Source organism: Hibiscus syriacus, unplaced genomic scaffold (assembly GCF_006381635.1).
Source record: "Hibiscus syriacus cultivar Baekdansim isolate YM2019G1 unplaced genomic scaffold, ASM638163v2 tig00112715_pilon, whole genome shotgun sequence".
NCBI classification, from domain to species: Eukaryota; Viridiplantae; Streptophyta; class Magnoliopsida; order Malvales; family Malvaceae; genus Hibiscus; species Hibiscus syriacus.
Genome location: NW_024063388.1, coordinates 1 through 18,546, shown reverse-complemented (window position 1 = coordinate 18,546; position 18,546 = coordinate 1). Strand labels below are relative to the sequence as shown.

General features: G+C 32.8%; 2 protein-coding genes across 2 annotated transcripts; one reads left to right on the top strand and one right to left on the bottom strand.

Moving 5' to 3' along the window:
• The first annotated feature begins 10,337 nt into the window (after positions 1–10,337).
• Positions 10,338–12,189, top strand: LOC120182666 (RNA polymerase II degradation factor 1-like). The gene is made up of 3 exons (XM_039187572.1): positions 10,338–10,695; positions 10,792–11,494; positions 11,731–12,189. Exons 2-3 carry the CDS (start codon positions 11,270–11,272, stop codon positions 11,986–11,988), a joined length of 483 nt encoding a protein of 160 aa, XP_039043503.1. The 5' UTR covers positions 10,338–10,695; positions 10,792–11,269; the 3' UTR covers positions 11,989–12,189.
• A 657-nt stretch (positions 12,190–12,846) lies between these two features.
• Positions 12,847–15,580, bottom strand: LOC120182665 (protein yippee-like). Its single transcript, XM_039187571.1, has 5 exons — positions 15,431–15,580; positions 14,638–14,681; positions 13,375–13,483; positions 13,186–13,241; positions 12,847–12,933 (listed from the first exon to the last, which is right to left on the bottom strand). The coding sequence occupies exons 1-5, from the start codon at positions 15,524–15,526 to the stop codon at positions 12,894–12,896; spliced, it is 345 nt and encodes a 114-aa protein (XP_039043502.1). The 5' UTR covers positions 15,527–15,580; the 3' UTR covers positions 12,847–12,893.
• Between the last annotated feature and the right edge of the window lie 2,966 nt (positions 15,581–18,546).

The following is an 18,546-nucleotide window of genomic DNA, read 5'->3' as shown; positions in this document are numbered from 1 at the left end:
AATTCGGGGTGTTACAAATCTCTCATCCTAAATAGAAACTTCGTCCTCAAAATTTACCTAGATGGAAAAGTGAGGGTATTGAAGCTGCATGTCTTCCTTTGTTTTCTAAGTTGCCTCCTCAATGTCAAAGTTCCTCCATAGCATCTTTACTAAATGAATCCTCTTGCTCCTTAACTCCTTCAATTCGTTTACTAAATTCTTGACTGGTTTTTCTAAATAGGTCGTATCTAGGTTAACCTTAATATGCTCTAGGGCTATGACATGAGAACGATCGAAATGGTACCTTTTGAGCATGGATACGTGGAACACATTGTAGATGCATTCCAACCCTGGTGGTAAGGCTAACCTGTAAGCCACCAGTCCAACCCTTTCCATCACCTCATATGGTCCTATAGAGCGATGAGTCAACTTTCCCTTGCACCCAAAGTGAAATACTTTCTTCCAATAGGAAACCTTGAGGAACACTTTGTCCCCAAGTATGAACTCAGTGTCCTTACGCTTCAAGTCTACGTAAGACATCTGCCTGTCTGAAGCTTCCCTTAATCGGTTCTGAATTAATCAAACTTTCTCCTCTATCTCTCTAATCAATTCTAGGCCTACTATCTTACCCTCACTGATATTTGTCTTACATAGCGGGGTCCTGCACTTGCGCCCATAAAAAGCCTTACACGGAGCTATCTGAATGCTCCACTAAAAACTACTGTTGTAGACAAACTCTACTAACAAAAAATGGTCCTCTCAACTACCCTCTACATCAAAAATAATACACCTGAGCATTTCCTCTAGAATCTGGATAACTCACTCTGACTGCCCATCTGTCTGATAATGGAAAGTTGTGTTAAAGTGTAGTTTGGTGCCTAGGGACTCATGAAGGGCTTTCTTGAAACAAAAAGTGAATCGAGGGTCTCTGTCTGAAATGATGAAAGATTGTACACCGTGCAACCTCACTATCTCATGGATGTACAACTAAGCTACTCTATCTAAGGTATAATCCATTCTAACTAGGAGGAAATGAGTTGATTTGGTTAGGTGGTATACTATGTCTCAAATTTTGTCATGTCTCTGTCTGGTTATTGGTAACCCAATCACAAAGTCCATGGTTACGCTAACCCATTTCCACTAAGGAATCTAAATGGTATGAAACAAATCTGAGGAAATTTGATATTCCGCTTCAACCTGCTGATACACTAGACATTTAGAAACAAACTCTGACACTTGCCTTTTCATGTTCAACCACCAAAACAACTAACAAAGCTCTTGGAACATCTTATGACTTCTTGGGTGTAATGAGAGTGGACTACAATGTGCCTTGTGAAGAATATTATTGAGTAACGGAGTATCTATGGTACATACAATCTACCCCTGAAGTATGACACATCTCTATTTCGTGGCTCAAAATATAGGTCCTCACCCAACGAATATGTTCGATCCAATTCCTTAACCTATCATCTAAACTCTGCAACCTCTTGGTTTCACCTAACAATTTTGGTTCAAATCATAACTTGGTTAACAACCCGTCATCACCTGATAAACCCAATCGTGCTAGGAGAGCTCGCAACTTTGTCATTGACTTTCTGTCCAAGGTGATTGCCACAACATTAGCCTTTCCTTAATGGTAGTTTATCACACAGTCGTAATCCTCAAACAACTCTACCCATCGGCTTTGTCCGAGGTTTAACTCCTTTTGAATGCCTAAATACTTAAGGCTTTTGTAATAGGTGAAAATGTGACACTTCTCTCCAAATAGGTAATATCAACAAATCTTCAAGGCGAACACCATTGCTTCTAGCTCAAGGTCATAGGTGAGGTAATTTCTCTCATGAGTTTTAAGTTGTCGGGATACATAAGCTACAACCTTACGCTCATACATCAAATCGAATTAAAGACCATTCAATAAAGCATCACTGAAAGTTATGAAATCCTTACCAGAATCTGGGCATTCATTCTGGACAAAAAGTATCGACACCAATTTCAAACGTGTCGATACATTATGTAGACCTATTCTCACATAAAATCGGTATATGTATACCGGTTACATTATAAAATTACCTATTACATTATAATTATGAGTTTCGATGTCTCTGGGATCGACACTTTTAAAAAATGTATCGACACTTCATTTGTGCACCCTTTTGGGCATTCCTTCTGGACAAACAGTATCGACACAAATTCCATAAGTGTCGATACATTATGTAGACCTATTCTCTCATAAAACTGGTATAGTTATACCGGTTACATTGAAAAATTACCTATTACATTATAATTATGGGTTTCGATGTTTCTGGAATCGATACTTTTTATAAACGTATCGACACTTTATGCGTTTACCATTTTGGGATTCATTCTGGACAAAAAGTATCGAAACTAATTTCAAAAGTGTCGATACATTATGTAGACCTATTCTCACATAAAATCGGTATTTTTATGCCGGTTAATTACAAAATTACCTATTACATTATAATTATGGGTTTTAATGTTTTTGAGATCGATACTTTTTATAAATGTATCGACACATCTGCTTACCTATTTTATGGAAACTTTACGTTTGGGAACTTTACGTTTGAGAACCATACTGGACAAAATGTTGGAAACAAATCTTTGTGTTTATTAATTTTGTTATTAAAAAATTCTATTTTTACCACCTACATTGTAAATTTACCTTTTACTTGAAAGTTGTTGAATTTTGTAGTTATTGTACATACCCTCAATATGGAATGGCCATTCAGTGCGCACATGATGACAATTATGATGACATTTGGAATAATGCAGAAAACGATCTTCATATATAGGAAGTATCAACATAACTCTTACTATGTATAAGAAACATGTACAATAACCTACTTCTAACTTTTCTCATCTCATACATAATTACATTCACATACAAAATTATAAATCGTATACAAAATTATAAATCTTATACAAAATTAACCCTACATTTACATCATCGCTTCCTTTTGTTATTCTTGTGTCTCATGGCAGCTTTTGTTATCTTATCTCTTAGTTGATTTTGATTGTGGCTTACGAGATCGTTTAATATTCGCGATCGATCCCACTGCTCAATAACCTATATTCAAATTGTCAGTACGTTAAGTATTGTAAACCATAGTATTCAATCTACGACTTTTAACAATTTAACCGCAAACAAATTTTTAATTCCACTTACAAAATCACCAGTTGCTCCTATAGAACCGATCGATTCCATCTGCATCATCACATACATGCCGCAATCATATCTGTTACAAAATTTGAATACCACACATGTCAATTATGAAACCTGCATAAATTAAGCTTTCTATTTATGATAACATCTCATACCCATTCACTTGCTCATTCATCTTATGCTCCACAAATTTGAAATTTTTCAAGGGGCAGTTTTCTAGAGATCCACATGCTTCTACCCAATTGCGTTTCTTATTATAACTATCTAATATTTTCATCTGCATTAAAATATATGAAGTTATGATCCAAACAAATTATGCATTATAAGTACCATTATTTCCTTTCATACATACCAATCTCTTAGCATCATTCACTCTCTGTTTTGCTGCTTCAGATGTAAACAAACTATCATATAATGTTACAACATGATCTACCATATCCAACACCAACAAATACCAATGTGAATTATGGTAGTTCATTGTGATCATGATCTGCAACAAATTTCACACCCAATTTGACAAAATTCAACATTCTATATCCGAAAACATCATTTGCAATTCGTATGGTGTCTTACCTTCTCACGGTCGGTGAATTTCACATAGTTACACAATATGGAACCCCAAAAGCTAGCAATATCCTCAACCCCTACTTTATTATTGGCATCCAATGCCTGTTGCTGCAATTACACGACAATCATTATTAATTTACCATCTATAACACTACTTTTCAACATTTATTAATTTAACTCACTGCTAAGTGGTATGGAAGGTAGCCAATCCTCCGGAGTGACTTTTTCGAATCGTAGCATACTGTGCAGGCGAGCAAATCAATAACCTAACAAAATTAATTACACAATCAGAACATATTCAATAGGTTTTAACATTTTGTACTTTCTACTTACCACACCGCCAACCCATTCCGTAGGCTTCAACATTGCAACGTCAGATACACTAGCGAATTGATTTCCTATTGAGATTACAGAATATATGTATGAATCATTAGGATTAATATCTTTGTCATGAAATATTTAAATATCACTCACAAAGCAAAATATTTCACTTACCCCGATTCTAACCCACTATTCCATAAATAATCATAAATTGTAACTTCGAGGTCATCAATTCCGCTTGGAATATCCGCTTTTTCAACCTACAATTTTGCATACAAATTTTTGTCACAACAACATGATAAAGATAATATTAAGTTTTCTTTTATTCAACTTACCTTATGCTTCTTCTTCTGGGGTAGAGGACATTCTGAATCCAAATCTGCATCTATAATACTCTCTGGTGTATAGATCACATCGACATCCTTCCTCCTCATTTCCTCTATCTTTTCTTCTTCCTCCATATTTTATTCTTCATATTTTTTCACTTCATCGTATTTTTGCTCTACATAACTCTTCATCTATTTTATTTCACCCTTCAATGTTTCCCTTTCATCCAAGTATTCATCAACCACCCCCTTCACCCCCGTAAGTTCACTCCTCGATTCCACAACCTCCTTCACCACTCCATCAAATTTTTTACCCGTCACCATCTTAAGTTCACCCCTCAACACCTCAAATTCTTTCACTACTTCACCCCTCAACACCTCAACTTCTTTCACTAATTCATCCCTCAACACCTTAACTTCTTTCACCACTCCATCTATTTTTCCTTCCACTTCCCCCTTATGCCTCTCAAGTGTCTCTTCGACTCTCTCAAGTTTCTCTTCGACTCTTGATTGTCTTTGCATGATATCAAATTAGATTTTTTTATATCAGCCAATTCATACATCAAAATGTCGAATTTACTCTATTTTCCCTCACCGTCATCCCCCAATACAACCATCTCTTCTTCCTTCTCTTCTGCCTCCTCTACCTCCTTGCCAATAACCTTCAAAATTAAATTACAATATTAAGACATTGATTATATTCTTAATATTATTTAATTACATTTATTACCCTTTCTTGCTTCCTCGGTCTATCCAATTTCAACTTCGCCATCACTCTAACCACCTTTCCTTCCCCCATGTACGGATACGTGCTACTCCGGTTCTTTCATAAGCTGGCATTGCCTCACAGCCCGACCAAAAATCGAACAGTGCAACCTGCATTTATAATAAATTTATAATTTTATATAATAAATATACTATCATTTTATATATAAAAAAAACAAAAACGTTCTTTAACTCATTTACCTCTAAGATTGCTATGCACCCTTTGAGGTATCTCTGGCTACCCTTTTTAAAGGTGATTATTGATTCAATCAATCTCGAATGGACATATTCAGCCCAATTGAATTCACCCTTCAAGCCTTCATCGCAAATGAGCTTCATATAGTCCTTGTTCGTTGACGTATCACCCGTTGGACAAAGAAAGATCCCGACAAGGTACAATAGAACTAGGGCCTTCAGGTCATAAGATCTACTTTTGATTTTCTCTTCAAGTTCAGCATATATCACCTTCTGCTTCAAACCATATTTGAAGGAAAATGCTTTCCAGTTCTTACTCTTAGAGACTTCTACAACACTTTTGCCTTCATTTCCTACCCCCCAAGACGGCTGCAGCACATGGGATCCCCAGAGGAAATGAAAAATCACCATATTTAGCAATACATCGTTCGACATCAAATTGCGCCATCAAGGATCGACACAATTCCCTCCAAATAGGTCGATCCCTTATTTCTACCAATAATCCAAACCCCATTTCTCCCAACACATTCAACTGACCCTTCTCCTTAAGGTGTTTAATTAATGAATTCACCCTTTTAATGTTGCACCTTGTTGACACTTCCTACATTTTTTAACAATATATAATGTTATAGTTCTTATATATTTTGTATCAACGTATTTACAAGTTTAATGAATACCTTCTTTTCATGTGCTTTCCTCCATTCTTTGTATTCTTCACTATCCATCTTTGACTGTGCGATGTAAGGTTCCTTATCAGCATCACTCATCGAATTTCATTTCTCCAACACATCATTTCTCACCTAATATTAAGCATAAATGTTTCTTAATCAATATATTAACGCTAAATAATACTCAATGTCAATTTCAATTTACATACCGAACCGATGTGTTCGCCACCTTCCTTCATCCTTTGGCATTCGGTCATACTGTCAACATTTAAAATTTGTAATCAATTTAAAGTTCTTAAATACTTTAATCCAATTACCATGTTAACAATAATAACAAAAAGACATTGATACTTACTAGAAGTACATATATCCCCCCTTTGGTTGCTTTCGAGTCTCTGCCTCAATTTCAAAGTCATCTGTGCCACCAACAATTTTTCCACCCATTGACTCCATTTTTCCTTCATATATTAGTTTACGCAAATCAAATCAAATACTTGTTACATACACTTGATTTAATATACAAATATAGATAACTACTCTTGTGGTAAAACGGTTTTCTTCAAAAGAATTTGAATGGCCACTACAAAATGTGTCGACACATTTATACAACCTAAAATATAATTTTCTACCTATAATATTATATACTGGTATCAATATTTATTTTGTACCTATAATATTATATAATCGGTCCCAAATCCTTCTTGGCTTCGATTATAAATCTCCAAACCAAACACAAAAACCCTAATCCCTATTTTCTTCAAACGAATGGGAACACTCAATACTCCAAGTATCGACACATTTATACAACCTATAATATCATTTTCTACCTATAATATTTAATAAAAGTATCAATATTTATATTTTACCTAGAATATCACTTTCAACTTGTAATCGGTCCCAAATGCTTCTTTACTCCAAAATCCCAAATAATACATAAAAACCCTATTTCCGATTACTGTAATAATAAAAACTAGGGTTTTGACAACGTACTTTTCGATTCGACTGCAACAACAAACAAACAAACTTCGCTTTAGAAACGCTTTCTGAAATGCAGCAACAATTACGCTTCGATTTCAAAAACTCGTCCGTTCTATCTATTTTTCAGAGGATATTTAACTATGCCCTTTATATTTTCACCGGATATGTTATTTATATTTAATCGATACAACTACAAAAGTGTCGATACTTTTATGTTAGGTGTCGATACTTTCGATAGTATAATTACCTATTTCTTTGAAAGTATCGATAATTTATTACGCGTACTTATTAAAGTATTGACACTTTCAATATATCCGGTAGCGTTTTACCGGTTTTGTCATTTTGAGACCGGTTTTGTCATATTTTTACCTGTTATATTGTTGTGGACTGATACATTGTTATAAAGTATCGACACTTTATAGGAGCTAAAACTGCTTCTCTTTTAAATTCACAAAGTCTCAATACTTATATTAATGTATCGACACTTTAAATATATCCAGTCGCTCTATACCGGTTTTGTCATATTTTTACCTGTTATATCGTTTTGGATCGATACATTGTTATAAAGTATCGTCACTTTATGGGCGCTAAAACTATTTCTCTTTTAAATTCACAAAGTGTCGATACTTATATTAAAGTATCGACACTTTCAATATATTCGGTCGCTCTATACCGGTTTTGTCATATTTTTAACTGTTATATCGTTGTGGATCGATAAATTGTTATAAAGTATCGACACTTTATAGGCGCTAAAACTGCTTCTCTTTTAAATTCACAAAATGTCGATACTTGTATTAAAGTATCGACACTTTCAATATATCCGATCGGTCTATACGGGTTTTGTCCTTTAGAGACCGGTTTAGTCATATTTGTACATATTATATCGTTTTGGATCGATACATTGTTATAAAGTATCGACACTTTATAGACTCTAAAACTGATTCTCTTTTAATTTCACAAAGTGTCGATACTTATATTAAAGTATCGACACTTTCAATATATTCGGTACCGCTTTATTGGTTTTGTCTTTTCGAGACTGATTTTGTCATATTTTTACCTGTTATATTGATGTGGATCGATACAGTTTTATAAAGTATCGACATAAACCGACAAGCTAAGTTTGTCGGTTGCCAAATTGTTTAATATTTCTTCATGATTTAGACATACTACATTATTATTACTCAATATTTCTAGTAGCGCTAAACCGAATTTATTAAATATCTTTTAATGTATCCGATAACATCGTATATTAGCTGTATATTAGCCTGCCTTTCCTGAGACAATCCCAGAGAAGACGCCTCCTCCTACATAAAGCACTTTTGCCTTACCTGATAAAAATGAGTGATGGATTGAGAATTACTTTTTTTTTACTAATTTAAGATTATTATAAGTGTAATATATGTTTTAAATACTCTCAATCGTTTGACTGTGTACGTTCAAACATTTTGTTTGATGTGACATATTTAAATAAAAAATCAAAACATTAAGAGTTACAATGTTTAAAAAAATAAAATAACTATTTTTATTAGACAATAAACACTCAAACAGCCTTACATACGTTATCTTCAAACTCGAAATTTCTAGAGATGATAATTACCCCTTAAATATTGAAGCACTTAGTTAGTGTTAAAATAACTATTTAAATAATAATTCAAGATTATATATATATATATATATATATTGGTGAGAAAATCAAAGGCTGAAATTAATTCATTATTTTTTTAATTAATATTTTGTTGTTTCCTATTGTTAACTCTTCATCAAAATATTTTAAAAAGGTGTAAATTTTTTTTGTTTTAAATTAGATCTTAGTATATATATATATATATATAAGTTAGAATATACTTACACAATGTAAAATATTTTAATTTTCCACATATTTAAAACAATTGAATTAATAAAAACAGATAACACAAATTAATTCTTTACTTTTTTAGTAAATATCTTCATATATCTTAATGTTAATATAAAACATCTATTTTTAATTATCTAATTATCTTAAATCAATGTATATTATTAAAGAGGATCCTGTCCTCTCTCTGTCTCTATATATATATATATATATATTAAAGCCGACAGCTTTATCGACTGATCCCTGAAGCAACAACTTTCCAAAACATAAAGATTGAACGGATTGGGGATTGGGGATTGATTCTTCCCAAAAATAAATTTAAAGATTGAACGGATTGGGGATTGGGTTAGAGCCGAAAGCTTTATCGATTGAACCCTGAAACAAACAACTTTCCAAAACTTGTGGCAAAAAATGCAGCTGCTCCAGTAAGCTGAATCATTATTAGTTGGAGATCCCAAGTTACTTGTAAGAATATATAATACTAACGAGACATATGTCTCCGCTCATCTTCCAATCCAACGGTCACGGATCAAAACAACAAGGCTTGAGATTCAAACGAAAATCTCAAATAATACTCAACTCCAACGCTGATTACTAGAGCTGTGCAACGAAACCGAGAAAATCGAAAAACTGATACGAATCGAGTAAAACGGTTCGATTCGGTTTGACTTTAAACGGTTCGGTTTTCGATTCGATTTAAATGCTTCATTTTTTTGATTTGGTTCGGTTCGGGTTTTCCATATGGAACTCATTTGTTCCATATTGATCCGAATAGGCAATTTTTGTAAAAAAAAATTATAGTTTCAAGTGATTTTTTTATTGAAAAACCGATAAACCGAACCGAACCGAACCGAAAAACTCGAACTGTTAAAAAAACCAAACCGAACCGAAAAAACCGATTTCGATTTTTTCGATTTTTTAACTATTCGGTTTCGGTTTAAATATTGAAAATCTGTTTATTTCGATTCGGTTCAATTTTTAGTAAAAAAACGAACCGAACCGAACCGAATACACCCTACTGATTACGTGTCTAAACGCCACGTGGAAGATGATTCTATAAGTATAGTACTATTTGAGGTACTGATTTCTATGAACCGCAACTTAAAAGCCTTTTGTGCAGAGAGAGGGAGATCGCTAGTGTTGGGAAAGATGAAATTTTTGTTCCAAGGCCAACATTGAGAAGCATAAAGATGTAGGGTTTTCTTGTTTTCTCAAGGATTTTTCCTTTAACAGACCTGAATTATGCTTATTCCCTGCAAAAGATGTTAGAATCCGGTTCCTGCATCTGTTCTCTCTACAACACATGCGTCTTCAGCCGGTTCTTTCATCTTCTTCTCCTTCACCAGACCCACTGGCATGTACCCTTTATACCTGTTTTGTTTTCCTTATCATTTCTTGAAATTCATAGTTTTTTTTAATGTTTTTCTTTTTCTGGTTCTCAATTGGTTTTGCTTTCTGGAAACTGCAATTCTTACTGTTTACTCTTCGGGGATCGTAATTTAGACTGTCTAGTTCTTAAGGAATTATGAAGAATCTAATAATCATATGGTCTCTTTTACGAATGGTAAATTTACTTTATGTAGGTGGACTTGAAGAATATTGAAACTCAACCTGAACAAGAAAGTAAGATCTTTTAGCCCTTTTAACTATTTGTCTTTCTTTCTCTGAATTCTGAGTCTCATCCCAAATCCTCTGATGCACAATTCCATCAAAGACAGTTAAGGTCAAATTACAGTTGAAGAAAGAGTGTTCCTTTGGAGAGCATTTTTCATAGTAGGGGATCATCCTTTGTTAGGGTTATGGGATCCTGAAAGTGCTCTAGCATTGAATTGGTCAGAAGGACATTTTTGGACAGCAGAGCTGGTAAGGAGGAATTTTATGCAGAATGTTAATTGTTTTTCTTCTGAAACTTGTAAAGGCTATGTATTTGATGGGATTTGTTATATTGAAATTGCACAGGACATACCTGTTGGAGTATCTGTCCAGTTCAAGTTCTTTCTGAAAACACGCTCCGGTTACCTTTATGGCAACCGGATCCTGATTGGATTTTTAATCCCGTGAAACTGTGAATACCATTGTCGTTTGTGAAGACTGGGAAAAAGCTGAAAAACAGAAAGTCATAGAGGAAGAGCAGATAGTTAATGAAGATGAACCACTTCTTGATTCTGAGATGGCAAATGTTGTAGAAAACTTGACACCTCCAGAGGAAGATCTAATCCCCGAGGAAAATCCCGCCTCTCCTGGAAAGGAGCAATTATAAGCATTATCCGAGGAATCAGTCACCAGCAATGGTGATACTTCACTAGAGAAGCCCTTGCCTATCGTTGCAGAGAATATTAGTTACCGAACAGAAGACTTTATAGCAAATGCAGATAATGGAGTGCTCGGTTTGAGTAAAACGAACTACCCCTATGATGAGGCTTTGGATGTTTCAAATATGAATGCTTTGATAGCAGAAGATCTTGGAGATAACGACAGCGTAGGAACAGCGGTTACCAAAGGAAATTTGGTAGCATATGAAGGTAATCCTGTCCTAGTGCCTGGCTTGAGTCCAGTAGAAACAATGTCAGCTGAAGAATCAAAGGCGAGTGAAGATGTCAAAAATAGTACAACCGATGCACTGATTGGAGTTAATGAAGCTTTAAATCACAGATCGTTCGAGGTAATTGCCTCACGAGTGTATTGCTCTACCCTTTCTTTTCTTCTTTGACATCTTTTCTATTCCTATTAAGAATTTCATGCTACTTCAATATCATTATCTGGTTACAGCTACATCATCTTGAGACGATGTGTGATTTTTCCCTTGCAAAATTTGCCATGGTTGTTGCAATTGCAGCTAATATTTTCGTGTCTTTCCCTTTTCTATTGTATTTTAATGTCCAATGTGACAATATTCAGCCAGAAGAAAAGCAAGAATCCGAAGGTACACCACAGGAAGAAGAAACAACTGCAGCAATCAAGGAAGATGAGGAACAGATCAACCAACATATTCAGGAGCCTGTAGAAACGAAAGATCACAAACATCTCAACCAACAAATCCAGGAGCCCCTAGTAGCCAAAGAAGAGCAGCAGCTCAACCAATATTCAGGATCCCCTAGCAGCCGAAGAAGAACAACCCGATCCGGAGTCTTTTCAAAGCAACTTGTTGCAGAGTGATGTCTAATGGGGTGGAAACGCATTGCAGAAGCTTCTCAATGGTTTAAGATTTCTAATATTGCTCATTTACTCTATAAACTAGATCTTTATATAGTCTTTTAAGCAGAATGCTCATTGCTGTGCTTCATTTCTGTTAAATGAGAGGGTTAGGCTACTGTTACTGCATTAGTACTGTTAGTATGTACATGCAAACATTGCTTCCTTTTATTCTGTTAGGTTCTTGTGTACTGCTTCATGTCTATTCGTTTATGGTATGTTCTGGCATTAATAATAGCAGGAGTTAACAATATTCTACTTTTATCATTCCTTTAGGTAGGAAGCACTTTGTTTTGTCTTCTGTGTATATTTGAGGAAGACAGTACTGGGATTCAAGAGAAGAAAATGTGGTGGTTTTATGTAAGAGATGTACTCAATGGTTGATCAAAGATATTCTCTCTTTATAATCTTACAATGATAGTTCATAATTTACTATCTTACAAAGATAGTATATGTTGATAAATTTACTTTGTCACTATCATAGCGTATACATTTTGCAGATGCAACTACTCGAATTTAGGACCTCAAGAGAGAATGGAACTCTTTTTAACCACTGGCCACTCAATTGGTGCAATTCATGTATTAATTATTTCAAGGGTAATCACTCAAGTGCCATTTATAATATTTAATAGTAAGAATTGCATAAAGATTCATAAGAAACCAATGAAACAAAATGGACTTTGGAAGAATGGTATCATTCTTGTATCATTTGCAGAGGATCTCTAACAGAATTTTACCACATTAAGAGGCCAGAGTTCATATGAGGTGAAGAGAATGTACAATTAAACATTTGGTAATATTAGAATCAACTGAAGGACAAAGCAATCAAGCATTATCGGCATCACTGCCACTAACCAGAGCTTCATGGCTCACCAGTAGTTGCTTCCATCAGGACCCAACACCTTAAACCTGCCCCACAGTTCAAAAAGAAAACAATACATTTGAGAACTTGTAGCTATTATTATATGCAGGGGTTTAAATAACGGTTGCAGCCGCATTTTTAGTTGCGTTACGTTTGTCACGAATGCGGACACAACAAGTGTTATTGCAGGTATCGCAGTTATGCAATAACAGTTTCGGACAATACCGATATCGCTATATAACGAAGTGATATTTAAATCCCTGATTATATGCAAGCAGAAGAGAGAGTGAAGATTGGACCTCTCAAGAATGAATTTTCCCTCCTTGTACTTCTGAGTCTTTTCATGTGCAGACTCCTAGAATCAAATCACTCACAATTCACAACATTAGGAAAACGGAAAGATGCTCTACTGAATTTAACTCATGGAACTAAGCCTCGAAAGAAATCAAACCAGCAAAAACTCCAAAAATTGCAAAACTATTTCTTACGTATTTCCATCCCACAATTGAGCCACACCCCACACAGAATATATCAACAACGGTGTGCATCCCAGTCATCATCATTCGGTCTTCTTTCTCTCCTACTGAGATATTCACACTGTTATGGATTAACAAACAAAATAAGTAAATTCAAGCATTCATATATGCAGAATGCATATAAGCAATGAGGGCCATGATAGAAAACGGAATGACCAATATATTGATTCTTGGCTATCTGTCTATACATGTCTAGAACCAGGTAGCAGCTGACAGGTTCAAATTGTTTACCTTTTAGGGGACCGTTGGTTCACATAATATTACATTAACTCTGATAATAAAATTCATGGAATGTAATATTGGTTGACATGAATACTACATTAACTTGCTTAGTTTGTTTGATAGTAATGTAGGATTATCGTGGTTGATTGAAGAATATAAGAATAACTGATAAAATTATTTTCGTTACTTATCTAAATTTGTTAAATATTAATATAATTAGTATCATAATAAAAATATTTAAAAAATACATCAATTATTTGACTTCCTAGTCCTATTACCCTTTGTCAAGGAATTGCATTCAGTCAGTCATTTGCTGTCTTTAATACAAGAATAGAACTTTATTTTTTCCTTTATAATTAATTTCAACATCATATACTTCGAATATTTCAAGTTGTTTTTTAATATAAATTTTCAAAAAACATGTAAGTTTTTTTCTATTATTTCTATTTTATATAATCTTCTTCTATAAAGTTCTAGATAAATAATTTAATATATATTTTTAGTGTTGTAGTCCTATATTATATATGTTATTTTTATATGATATTAATTATAATGGATATTAAATGTAGGGTTAGAATAAAACCTAAGAAATCCAAGATAGCTTGTAAATGACCCCATCAATCATATTTATATAAAAAATAGAATCTGAGTTGAATAAGTGAATATGTTATTATATTAAAGAGTATGATTTGTATGAATAAATAACATTATTTCAGTGATATTTTAGTCCAACTGGATTGGAATTGTGCAATACCTAAAATTTGGTGTCGTTCTTGTAGGAAAAAAACGCTATCTTTTCCATGAATCAAAGACCGTTTGTGAAAATAAACACAATTCCTTATAAATACATTACTTTCACAGATTGCAAAAGAGACAATTATATAGTAATTATCTTAACAAAAACATGAGCAAGCATAAATGTTTATAAGAGAATAATATTTCTAGCCAGCACTATAGAGAGACAAAATTGAGCATGCAACAAGAAACACTTACACCTTATCAAAGAGATAAGCCTTTCCATGCCTGCAATGGAAAGACTGAAACACAAATAAAGGATGAGGTTAGTATGTGCCTGTATTGCAGAAAGATACCTGGTATAATGCAGGGAACAATGAGAACGCATGCCTTACATGAAGAGATAAAATATAAAATCCATCCAGATTCAAGTAAGGAATCAGAGTTGATGAGAATTGGTACAAATCATATGTTTCTATCTAGATTAAAGGATGCGGTAATTCTAAATGTGTATCCAAAATTTAACATAATAACCTGATGTAACCTGCTTATTCTACCGCTTCCTTTTGTCTCGATTTGTTTATGCTCGGATTCAAGGACCGAAACAGAATTTTATGTTAAGGGAGGCCAACTTTTATAAAATTTCAGGGGAAAAACAGATTTTTAATAAAAAAAATATATGCCACCCGGTCAATCGCTGCTTGGATTTAGAATGCCCGTAAACAAAATATCAGTCTGGATATTCAACTAACATCCACAATTGCAAAAACCAAAAGGAATCACATTGAATGTTATGGTGCAACATTTTCATCCCCAGGAAAAAACTTCAACATTCAACGACCAAAACTGAAGAGGAATCAGTCTATTGGAGTTAAATCCCTGGTATCATTCAGACGATGGTTCAATCATTTTTTGGTATTTAATTCATCTATCACAATATTTATCAAATTCCCATAACCCAAACAAAACTTCACAAAAGGAACCCAGGATCAAATGTAACCCACAAAACAACGTAGAAAATGAAGACGTGAAAGAAGAAAAAAGAGAGAACCTTAGAAATTATGTCATTGAGGAGAGCCAGATGGGTATGGCAGTGCTTGCAGCTATAAACGCTTCCTTCAAGAGTAATAATAAACACCCTTCCCATTCTTTCTTTAATCAAACTATCAATCTTTCCACTAAACCTTCGCAAAAGAAATCAAATAAAGGGGGGGAAATCAAATCAAAAGTGGAGGAAACAACAGGAGGATCAAGAAAGAAATCAATTAAGGAACAGTAATGGCGGACGTCCAATACATACATATTATATATAGGATTAAACCGAAAATAAGTATCTAAGAATACCATCTTTATTTTCATTTAAGTGTACAAAGTATTTTTTTAAAATAAATATGTAAAATTATTATATTTTATTTAGATGTTTAAAATATTTTTTCAGTCAATATCACGTGTTCCGTTTTGATAATATAATATTGAATAAATTATACATTTAGTATCTAAATTATTACTTTTGTTTTGTTTTATTGCCTAAATTTTATTTTTAAAATTATGTTTAATGTTTAGTTTAGTTTTTATTTTAGTATTTCGCCGTTAAAAATTTAATAGTGTATTGACGCATCACCATAAGATAATATCAAATTATTATTGAAAAAAATTAAAAAATATCACGGTAGCAGTTTTGTAAAATTTTTAACTATGTGATATCAAATTTAAATTTAAATTAAATGTTAGGTATAATTTGAAAAAAATTAAAGTTTAAATACCAACACGAAACAAAAATAATAGTTTGGGTACTAAATGTATAATTTATCCTAAAAATACTGTAGGAACCAAAATAGGAAAATGAGATACTTTACCTGCCTATTTTTGAAATATGTCTATATATATATATATATATAGATATATATATATATATATATATATATAGATATATATATATATATCCACGCATGTAAATTTATTTAGTTTTACATTGATTTGGGACCGTTGGATGAGTGAAATAGATGACTGAGATTGACTCTTTTTTTCCCAGTGAATATCTTCTCATTTCTTACTGTTATTCTGTTAACCGTAAATATCTATTTTCACTCATCCAACTATAATATATCAATCGTTGAATTATAAACAGGTGACAAAATGCATTAATCTCGGAGGGGTCTTGAAAATTAAAATACTTTCAAAAGTTAAGTAATATATGTTAATATTGAAGTGCTATTGATTGTCATGGGTTGCATATAGTCTAGACCAAGTTTTTCCAAGCATGTTTGGCATAAAAACTTCGCTGTGTAATGCATAGATATCAATACCTAAACATGAGGTATTCATGACATACGTCAAACTGAATATTTAAATGATTATTTAGTATTAGTACTATACATGTGGTATCATATTCGAAGAATTCAATCCTAGTCCCTAAATAGGTATATGTTAATCATATATTTGGTACAACAATTTAATGGTAAAATGTTTTTGGATTTGATTGAATTTGTTCAAAGTTTTCAAAAATAATTCAAAGGTCCACAAAAACTATAATTTGAACACAAAACAATTTATGGGTAAGTAGCACGATATTGTTCTAATAGTATCGATACTGCATGAGCAATAACGATATTGTTCTAATAGTATCGATATTGCATGAACAATACGATATTGTTCTTGCAGTACCGATACCAAATGTAAGAGAAATATCGATACTCTAATTGTAGTATCAATACTATTAAATTGAACACAAAACAATTTTTTGGGTAAGTAGTACCAATTGTTTCTAATAGTATCGATATTGCGTGAACAATACCTATTATTTTCCAAGTGTTCAAATTCTAGTATGCAAAATGGTATTGATGGAGTAGCAATACTACTTTACACAATAATATAAATACCATGAAATCCTAATATCGATATTGGTCAAGCCCAACAATCACTACGGTTAGTTTATTTAAATATTATAAAGGAAGTATCGATACTCCCTTAGGCAATATTGATACTCCATGTACTAAGCAATTTTTTTTGTAAAAAATAAGTCTCCAATGGCTCCAAACATCCATTAACAGTTAGAAACAACAACAAACACATTCCTACATATAAAAAGAAGTAAAATGTTTTGAAGAAGGTTACAACATGAATTACAAAACAAAAAAAAAGAAGTAAAAAGATGTCACATGAATTTGTAAAACCTTTCTTATTAGATAACAATAAAAAAAAGTTTGTTTCTTTAAAACTGCTCATTTTTAAACAATAACCACAAACCATTTAATCGCATAAAAACATAATTTCAAGTTTTTAACATTCAAATCAAAGCCATTCTTAAGCATTATGATGCTGAAGATGTAATCCTCGCTAGTAGATGCCAAAATATCTCTACTCCACTCGATATGCTTTACCTACTCGTGAAAATCATCACGTAAGTATACACTTGGTGAGGCATTTTCCAAACTTAAAAGTAAACGTATTAGTATATAAATAATTCATATAACATAGTACATAAAATATCATATAATAAATATGATAATAAAAAAGACTTATATCAAAGTCACATTCTTATAAGTATAACTTGAAAATCAACAGTTGGGATATAAAGCATTTAATGGCAATTCAATGTATTATATAATATTTACTTTCAAACAATCAATTGATTCTTCATTTTTCAATTTCAATCAAACATAGCCAAAGTACATAAATGATAATGCAAGGTATGCAAGTCATTGAGTATGCACAATTTGCATTTTATGCCAGTTACTTGTACAAATACCATCAACATTGTATCAATGTACTAAATAAGGAATATCATGGTACCATAATGATACAATCCTATTTCTTCTCACCTTACTTTTTTTCATTACAACACTTCCATGGTTAAAGGCTGAGGAAGTTTCTTAACCTAATTTACACTTCTCTACATCTTATACTCTACTATTGTTTCATTTATTATGATCACATGCATTTTGATACAATACATGTTAAATTAGTAACCATGTTATGTATTTCATACTTAGAATATTGATAATGCATTATACCATGACCATACATAATCAATAATTATATAGTAGCCCCACATTCTTATACTTAGGTTTAAATATGCATATTACATGATTTACCTTCATTCATATCTTAAACACAATGTTTATAACATATAATAGTTCATGTATATTCATACTTAGCTTATGTTAG